This window comes from Pezoporus wallicus, unplaced genomic scaffold, assembly GCF_028554395.1.
Source record: "Pezoporus wallicus isolate ANWC-B61680 ecotype Strahan unplaced genomic scaffold, APGP_CSIRO_Pwel_v1 contig_7731, whole genome shotgun sequence".
NCBI lineage: Eukaryota > Metazoa > Chordata > Aves > Psittaciformes > Psittacidae > Pezoporus > Pezoporus wallicus.
The window spans coordinates 1337501-1346103 of NW_026635361.1; the positions used below are offsets into that span (position 1 = coordinate 1337501).

The 8603-nt window shown below is 63.8% G+C and overlaps 2 protein-coding genes across 3 annotated transcripts in view; one reads left to right on the forward strand and one right to left on the reverse strand.

Annotated features, from left to right (window-relative positions):
* Positions 1-474, forward strand: part of CCDC33 (coiled-coil domain containing 33) — a 42191-nt gene extending 41717 nt beyond the window's left edge. Inside the window, exon 22 of the mRNA XM_057420485.1 lies at positions 106-474. Within this exon, the coding sequence (XP_057276468.1) occupies positions 106-474 (369 nt within the window). The remainder of the gene's footprint in view (positions 1-105) is intronic.
* Positions 475-789: 315 nt separating this feature from the next.
* On the reverse strand, positions 790-4528 carry LOC130605688 (cholesterol side-chain cleavage enzyme, mitochondrial). 2 transcript variants are annotated; one of them, XM_057421385.1, is made up of 9 exons: positions 4154-4525; positions 3466-3621; positions 3134-3333; positions 2452-2655; positions 1893-2053; positions 1651-1817; positions 1442-1520; positions 1074-1265; positions 790-969 (listed from the first exon to the last, which is right to left on the reverse strand). In XM_057421385.1, exons 1-9 carry the CDS (start codon positions 4387-4389, stop codon positions 847-849), a joined length of 1518 nt encoding a protein of 505 aa, XP_057277368.1. In that variant the 5' UTR covers positions 4390-4525; the 3' UTR covers positions 790-846. The 2 variants fall into 2 exon arrangements, with proteins under 2 accessions (XP_057277368.1, XP_057277379.1); XM_057421396.1 differs by lacking the exon at positions 1074-1265 and having other exon boundaries at positions 4154-4528.
* Between the last annotated feature and the right edge of the window lie 4075 nt (positions 4529-8603).

Here is an 8603-nt window from a genome sequence, read left to right on the forward strand (position 1 = left end):
CCCACCCCATGCAGGGGGCTCTGGGTATCCTTGGGGGGGTGGGGGGGGTGGTATCTGTGTGCCCCACTCCTGGGGTGAAACCAACCTGGTTTGGGTCTGTCCCAGCTGGAAGAGGCAGCACGGAGCTGGGGACGGGAGAAGCAGGAGCTGGGCACCCGGCTGCTGGAGCAGGAGCACGGCTTCCCCCACATCCCCAGCACGGTGAGCAGCGGGGGGGAACCAGGGACACCCCACATGGGGGGAAGCGGGGGGTCTCCAGCCTCCCACATCAGGGGGTTTGCCTTGGACAAGAGGGCGGTCCCTAGGGCTGACCCCCCTCGCCCCAGGGTACCCCAGACCCTCTTATTGCAGCCCCCTCACCACACCGAGGATTCACATCTCCCCAAGAGCTCCCCCTTTCCGCAGCACATCCTGCCAATGATGATGTCCAGGGCTCACCTGAGCAGCCCCCAGCCCCTGCCTCCCCTGCCCTAAGCCAGCCGGAGACACCAGGACACCAAACGTTGGCCAGGAAGGAGCCGGTGCTTTTCCACGTGGAGAGATCACAGAGCAAATCAGAGGCGAAGCAGAGCATCAGGAGGGGCACGGCCACGGGGACCACCCTGGGGACTCCCAAGCAGCAGCAGGGGGGGTGCAGCAGCACGGTGGGGCAGCAGCAGGGTTGGGGTTGCTCTGGTTTATCTCCCCCATTGGCGTAAGCACAGCCTTGAGCGCGCTGGAGCGAAGGCAGGGATGCAGCAGCCAAGGCTGTGGCCGTGAACGCGTCCCAGCCGTCCCCCGAGCCCCGGCGCTGGGCTGGAGTCAGGCTGGGAGGAGGTGAAACGGATGCTGCCAGGATCCAGCTCCTCACAGCAGGGACTCGAGCGGCCGCAAGGTCAAGTAGATGGGTTTGTCCGGGATCAGGATGAGGTCGAACTTGGTCCCGACTTCCACTGCTCGCATGGTCTCGATCTTGAAGTTCTCCAGGAGCTGGGACGGGGGAGAACAGAGCGGAGGGAGGAGCAAAGCGCTGCCGGTACCGACCCCCAGGTGTCTCCTCCGCTGTGGCCGTGTCCCAGCAGCGGGATGCTCACCTGCATGAGGAAGATCTGCATCTCCAGCTCCGCGATCCGGCGGCCCAGGCACTGCCGGGGGCCGAAACCAAAGCCCAGCCCCTTGAAGTGCTTGGGGTCAGCCCCCAGCCAGCGCTGCGGGATGAACTGCTCCGGCTTCGGGAACACCTCGGGGTCCCGGCCCATGGCGTAGAGACCGACCTGCACCAGCGTCTGCTCGGAGGCAGCATCAGCCCTGTGGGTCTGGGCTCCCTATGGGGCTTCCCTGGTGCTTGGTGTGCAGGGATCCATCCCCAGTGGATGTCACCCATCCATGCCCCGGGTCCCTCCTCCACCCTCCCGGAGCCTCATGCGGAGCGGGTCGGGGTGAGGAGGGACCCGGTGCTCACCTTGGGAGGGATGCGGTAGTCCTGGAGGATGACCTCCTGCGTGGTGTAGCGCTGCAGGGTCACCGCCACGGGGTGCAGCCTGGGTGCGGGGACAGGTCCCGTTCACCTCGCTTTGGGTACACCCCCCCCTGCCCATGTCCCGCCCTGCTCCACAGCACCCAGCAGCGCAGGAGGGACGGGGCTGGGGTGTTTGCTGCCGTCCCCCTCACCTGAGCGTCTCCTTGACGGCCGCTTTGAGCAGCCGGATGCTCTTGAGCATCTTCACCCTGTCCCCCGCCGCCTCCCGCTTGGCAGCCAGGACCTCTGCCCGCAGCTGCTCCTGCACCGCCGGGGCCCGCGCCAGCTCGAACATGGCCCATTGCAGCGTCATGGAGGTCTGGAGCGGGGCAGGGAGCGAGCTCAGCACCGGCCGGGCCCCGCTGCCTGCCCGGGCTCCCTGCACGCCCCTCACCGTGTCCACGCCGCCCGCCATCATCTCGGTGACGCTGGCTTTGATGTCGTCCAGGGGCAGCTTGTCCTGCAGGATGAGGCTGCAGAGGATGCCCATGTACTCCGTGGTGCTCTTGCGCTGCAGGCGCAGGTCCCGGTACACGTTGTGAATGCATTTGTCCGCTGAGGAGAGACACGGACGTGGCCTTCCTCCCCCGGGGCCATGGTGGAGGAGGAAGGCACCACTGCCCCATGACGCTGGCTTTTCCATGGTCCCTGCTGCAGGACGGACCAGTGGCTGGGTGGGCACAGAGGGTGATGGGTGCGGGTGCACAGGGTGCCAAAAGCTCTGTGAGGCCACAGGCGTCTCTGGGAGAGATGCTACCCTCAATGTGATGCCCTTCCATCACTCCTGGATGATTCCACATCCCACAGGCTCCAGATGTGGAAAGCCTTCCTGGGCTTGGCAGCCCTGTGCTGGGCGGTTAGACCCAGGAGAAGGACCCGTGCTGGTGAGATGATGCTGCCCTATGGAGCCAAGCCCTCAGCGGGTCTTTGGCTGACAGAGGAGGAGCACTCACCCTGGGAGAAGATGGCATCCCAGGCCCACACGTGGTCCCTCCACGTCTTGGCGTTGAGGTGGCGCAGGAGGGCGGGCGGCAGGTAGAGCATGGGGGATGTGGTGTGGAACATGAGGGCCACGGCGTCGATGAAGCGCTGCGCCTCGGGGTCCACGAAGTCCTGCAGCAGCCCCAGGCGCTCCCCATACAGCACATGGCACACAGCTGCAAGCACAGCACCTCTGAGGGGACACATCCCCGTCCCCTCCACCCTCCCAGGGGCTCCATCCCTGGCAGTGGTCAAGGCCAGGTTGGACACAGCCTTGGGTGCCACGGTTTAGTGTGAGGTGTCCGTGCCCATGGCAGGGGGGTTGGAACTGGGTGACCTTAAGGTCCTTTCCAACCCAAACCATTCTGTGACTCTATGGGGACCTCCTGCTCACTCTGAGCATCACGGGGCCATAAAGGCATCCCTTGGTGGGCAGGGCTGGCTGCTGATTGGTGACCAGCAAGTGATAAAGCAGTGCTTTAGCATCAGTGTTGAGTTGTTCTCTACTTGTCCGCAGAGGACACCCCTCCAGACCCCGCAGCAAAACCTTGTTTCACCTCTGAGGATGAAGGCGGAGGAGACGTGGTGCCTTGCCCACCTCCTGCTAAAGGGAATTTCAGGGCACGGGGGGGATGCCTTGCCGCTGACACTCACACTCCAGGGCGAAGCGGAAGAGCTCATGGGTAAAGTCTGCCGTCCAGTATTCCCGGCCGCTCTTCCCAACCTGCGCTCGTGCCCGCCGGATGAAGTCGTCTCCCACCTGGCTCAGCAGAGGCACGAACCCCTCCACCACCTGCGGCGACAGCACCTCCTTGTTGAGCATCAGCCGGTCCGAGCGCCAGGCTTCCCCTGTCCTGCGGGATGCCAAAGCGGGGGTCAGAGGTGCCCCCACCACCACCACCACCATCACCATGGGCAAACATCCCCGTTGCCCTCCTGGTGCTGCCGGTGCTCCCACCCCCCGTGCGCTGGGGGTCCCCACTCACTTGAGGAGCACGCCATAGGGCTTGTTGCGGTAGTCGCGGTAAGCCACCCATGGGGGCACGCTGAAGCGCTCCGGCAGCGTCCCCTCCGCTTGGAAGAGGGTGGCAGCATCCCGGGGGGTGATGATGTTCACGCTCTCATAGATACCCAGCTTCTCCCTGCCGGGGTGAGGAGCGGGGTTCAGTCCCATGCATTGACCCCCATCTATGACACCCCCCCCTCCCCAGCTCTTCACTGCCCCGGATCAACCACCTTCACCCAGCACCCCCAAATCAAGCACTCTCCTCCTCACATCCGATCAAATCCCACCTGCAGGTCACATCCCGTCTGCAAGGACTCAGTACCAGGAGCAGGCACTCCCAGGGCTCAGGCAGGCAAAGCAGGGGGGTGTTGGACCCAGACCCCCATCCTTCCTGGGAATATCAGCTCCAGACCCCATGGAAATCAAGGGAAGGTGCAGAATCCCTCTTCCCAACATCCCATACCTGCAAGGCGCGGGTCCCCCCTCTCCCCCTTCACAGCATCGAGCCCGGCCAGCGCACAGCAAGCCAGGATGCTCCCTCCAGCAGCTCAACCTCCCTCTCGCCTGGAGCAGGGCTGGGAGCAGCAGCAGCAGCAGCATCCCGGCTGGAAAGGCAGCCGGCGCCGGGAGCAGGGCCGGATGCCGGGGTGAGGCAGGCGCTGCCTCACCTGTAAATGGGCCCGAACTGCTGGAACTTGCGAGCCATGATGTGGTGCAGGTTGTGCAAGCCGCCCTCCTGCCAGAAGCGGTAGAGGTTGAGCCAGCCGGCCCTCCAGTCCCCGGGCAGCTGGTTGAAGGGGCGAGGGGTGGGCACGGCGGGGGTGGCGGCCCCCCCAGCCCAGCGGGACAGGGCCGGGGCCCATCCCCGCAGGGTGCCGGGCTTGGGTGCAGCGCGGACGAGCATGGGAGCGGCGCGGGACGGAGCGGGGCTGCTCTGCGCTTATCTCCTGCCTGGCCTCACTCCAGGATTGATGCTCTCGCCCGCCTCCCGCCGCGTCCCGGCCCAGGGACGGGGACGGGCTCAGGGCGTTTCGCCCCGGCAAGGAGGCAGATACAGGGCAGAGGCAGCCAAAGGGAATTGGAGAGCATCAACCCCCCCTCCCCAACCCCAGCCTTGCCATGCCCAGGTCTTGAGTGGCGTGGGGTGACAAGGGGGGGCCGTGCTACCGCTGAAAGGAAACCCCAGCCTGCAAGGGGAGAGCTGTTTTGTCTGCAGAGTAAATGACACCGGTGGTCTGGGGGACAAAAGGCAGAATAAAGCACGGGCAGGACAGGTCACAGACTTGGGGACCGCCTGGACACTGCTGAGGGGTCTCACCTCTGCCCTCCCTGCAACACGGGGTGCAGGGGGAGGCAGGTCCCCCCTTTCTGGGCTCTCCTGCCCCAGAGCATCAGCAGGCACCCCAAACACTCCCACTCCTGCCAGGAGGAAATAGCTTTTTGGGGTATTTTGGCCTGGGCCGAGCTTGGTGGCAGACAAGGTCCCTTGTTCCCAGTCCCAGTAACGCTCACTGGCAACCAGCTAGGAAGTGGGAGAGATCATGAGGCCGAGGAGAGAACTGGGGCATTTCTGGGCCTTTGGGGTGTCCCTGGGGTCTTTGTGGTGCCCTGGAGGGTATGGGAGAATCCCAGGCAGGTCCCCGGACATCCCCTGGGGTGCCCATGGGACAGCATCCCACGGCCTTTCGCTTTCCCCAGGAGCCGGGAAGAGGAAAGAGGCAGCCGCGGGGGATGCTGCACCGGGGATGCTGCACCGGGGATGCTGCACCGGGGATGCTGAGCCGGGCTGCGCGGTGGCTGCGATACCAGCGGCGGCCACCGGGGCGCGCGTCTGCCCCGTCTGCTGCCGCCGGGCCGGCACCGACACCGGCTCTGTCCCCCCTGCCCGTGTCCCTGACCCCTGCCAGGCACCGGCTCTGTCCCCTCCTGTCCCAGGTGCCATTGTCAGTGTGAAGACACCCGCCTGGGTGAGCACCCATCAGCTCACTGTGAGCAGCCCCGCACACACATGGTGGCACAGTCACCCCCCTTGTCCTTCACCCCTGCACCATCCCTATCCTGGTGACTCCTTTCTGTCCACAGGAATGGGGTCAGTCCAATTGGGCCACCTATTGTGCTCCCATAAACACAGACACGGGTTTAATGGACACGGAGGGACACACGGGCCCAGGGCTGAGCCGTGTGGCCCCATTAGCCACCACCCGCAGCCCCGAGAGGTGACAATTACCCAGTGTAACCCCCGCACCCCCTCTTTCCACCACCTCCCCAAGCATCTGGAGCCAGCTCATGGGCTCCATCACACCCTGTGGTGGGGCTCTGCTCTCCCTCTGAGGCCTTCAAACATGGGGGCAGCCCCTCCAGCAGTGTTTCCACCCTCAGCACAACGGAAGCGAGCAGGGGGGTGCCGGAACCCGTGTGGTTGGGGGGGCTCTGGTGCGAAGCAGGGGGGGGGAAGGAAACGGGTCAGGAACCCACAGCATCCCTGCGTCAGTGGGGCCCCCCATGGTGGGCACGTCACCTGTGGGAAGCGTTTCTGCACCTCTGCAGGCAGAGCCCCACCACAGCCCTGCCTGCCTTGCTTTCAAGTCCCCTGGTGCTTTCAGTGAACTGAAACAGACTTTTTCCCCCACCCCCGGTGGCCTCCTCCCTGTGCCACCCGCTGGGACAAGGAGGGTCCCTCCAGTGGGTTTTCCTCTTGCTAAGAGGTGGCATCTCGTGGGTGTTCTGCTCTCGCTTTCCACCTATGGGGCTTTCCCCGTGTGGGTCAGCTCCAGGGGGAGATGTGACCCATCCCCCATGGAATCACAGGGTCACAGCCTGGATTGGGTTGAAGGGACCTTAAAGCTCACCCAGCTCCAACCCACTGCCATTGGCAGGGACCCCTTCCACTAGAGCAGCTTGCTCCAAGCCCCTGTGTCCGTCCAACCTGGCCTTGAACACTGCCAGGGGTGGGGCAGCCACAGCTTCTCTGGGCACCCTGTGCCAGTGCCTCAGCACCCTCACAGGGAAGAGCTTCTGCCTAAGAGCTCATCTCAGTCTCCCCTCCTTGACCTCATCCCTCTGTGCTCCTGGGGCTGGGAATGCCGACACACACAGGGGAAGTGTTGGCAGCTCGTCCTTTCCTGCCCCTCTGCTGTGCGGAGCCAATGGGAACCGGTCAGAATGGGGCTGAATTCAACCAGGGTGATGCTGGAAGCAGGTCTGCTGTGGGGGAGAGCAAAAGGGCTGCATCCCATTGCTGGGATGGAGAGTGGAGCAGGGCAGGCATGAAACTGGTGGCGGGATAAAGGGCACGGAGCTCACTGCGTTGCTTTCCTACCCAAAAACACAAGCTGGACCCATTGATGGGCCCGTGCTGCTCAGCTCCCCGCTCCTCGCACCCATCCCTTGGGAAGGACGGTGGCTCTCACGTCTCTCCCAACAGTGATTTCATGCCGGGGGCTTCCCTGCTGCCTGCGTGAGCGGATCCGTTCACTGCAGGCTTCCAGCTCCTGCCCACCAGCAGGTGCCTGGGAGACGTTCAGCAGCAAACCTGCTGCTCAGAACCCCCCGTGGCTCACCATGGGGCTGGAAACCCGTTCCCACAGCAGTCTGTTGAGACAGGGAGACCTTCCACTGCCCCAGCCCGGAGCATCAGCAGGCAGGTTCTGCTGCAGGGCTTCCCCTGGAGCACAGAAGGGGATGCCCCGGCCTGTGTTGGGCAGCATCCTTGGGGCATTCGGGGCTGAAAGCAGGAGGCTGGAGCACCCAGAGCAGCTCCTCAGGAGGATGGACCCAGCCAGGACAAGCTTTAACCGAAACAGGGGCAGTTCCACGTCGTTGTCACTGCCTTGCTCCGTTAAAGTGAGTCTCCTCTTACTCAGTTACTGTGCACAGTTGCAGGCCTAGGAATCGCGAGGTTGGTGCCTGGTTTTGGGATCTCCATTGAGCTGGGATGGGGAATTTCGCCCTGATGGGACCTGTTCTTTGGCTGGCATCACCCCTGGGGGATTGCGGGGTGGAAATTCATGGCTGGAGGGGGAAATTCATAAGAGGAACAGTGATTTATCTGGTGTTCAACTTCCCCAGCACCTCATTTCTAGTAAGCAGCTGCATTTCCCACTTGCATCACCCGCCTCGTGGCGTAGCATCACCCACGTCCTGTCCCCATGCCGCAGCGTGGCCCATGGGCAGGAGGAGCCCAGAGCCGTGCTCGGACAGACACAGCAGCCTCAGGCTGGTTATATCCACAGGGAAAAGGAGGGAATAGCTGCAGGGCAGCAAACAGCCCTGTGGATAGAGCACAGACACATCGGAGACCAGGCAAACAGGCTGGGGAGGGAGGAGGAGCAGGGATGAAGGAGCCGGGTGGGTGGCAGGGTTTCGGGTACCCGATCCAGAGAGGTGAGGTCAGTTCACGGCTCCTTTTTGCCAGGCAGTGCCAGGTGGGACGGGCGGGATGGGCAGGACACCCATGGGAATGCTGCCGGACCAGCTCCCGCTCGCTCAGGTGTGCCCGGGAAGGGCTGGACGGGCCGGGCCCACAGTGAGATGTAATAGAAGGAAAACGCCAGGAGAGGGCTGGGGCTCATCCGCTCCAGGCAATGGGGAGGATGGAAAACGCTCCCGCGATGCAGCAGCACCTCTGCATCCCCTCCCCACCTCCTGGCCCTGGGGGCACCCCGATTCCAGGCTCCAGCTGGCTCCTTTGGGGGGATGCTCTATGCTCCCTTCCCACCAGGAAAAGCTGCCCAGGGGGATGCTATGGCAGGAACAGCAGTTCGGATGGGCCTGCGGTCAGCACATGCCTTGCAGCAAGCAGGCCGCTGCAGGGGGGTTCCTCAGCAGCGTTTGCATCCCCTTTAGGCAGGCACAGGATTTCCTGGGTCTGTTGTTCTGCCTGCAAGGCTGGAGGCAGAAATAACCCCCCAAAACCAGCGCTGGGAAAGAAATCCGACCCTCTGGAGGCTTTGTTTCCAGAGGAAGCCTGCAGAAGGGCTGCTGGAGCTGACCTTCCTGTGCCGGCCCCAAACAGCTCACTGAGCAGTGTGGGCAGTGTGGTGAGGGTGGCGATGCCTCCGAAGCACACAGCAAACCCCAGCCCGCGGCTCATTGTACTTCAAGGAAACAGCTGGAGGT

Coding starts and splice junctions, on each gene's coding strand:
- LOC130605688 (XM_057421385.1), bottom strand. CDS start 4,389: ATGCTCGTCCGCGCTGCACCCAAGCCCGGCACCCTGCGGGGATGGGCC. Junction 3,622..4,153: donor CAGTTCGGGCCCATTTACAG/GTGAGGCAGCGC, acceptor TCACCCCGGCAG/GGAGAAGCTGGGTATCTATG. Junction 2,656..3,133: donor CTTCCGCTTCGCCCTGGAGT/GTGAGTGTCAGC, acceptor CTGTGCTTGCAG/CTGTGTGCCATGTGCTGTAT.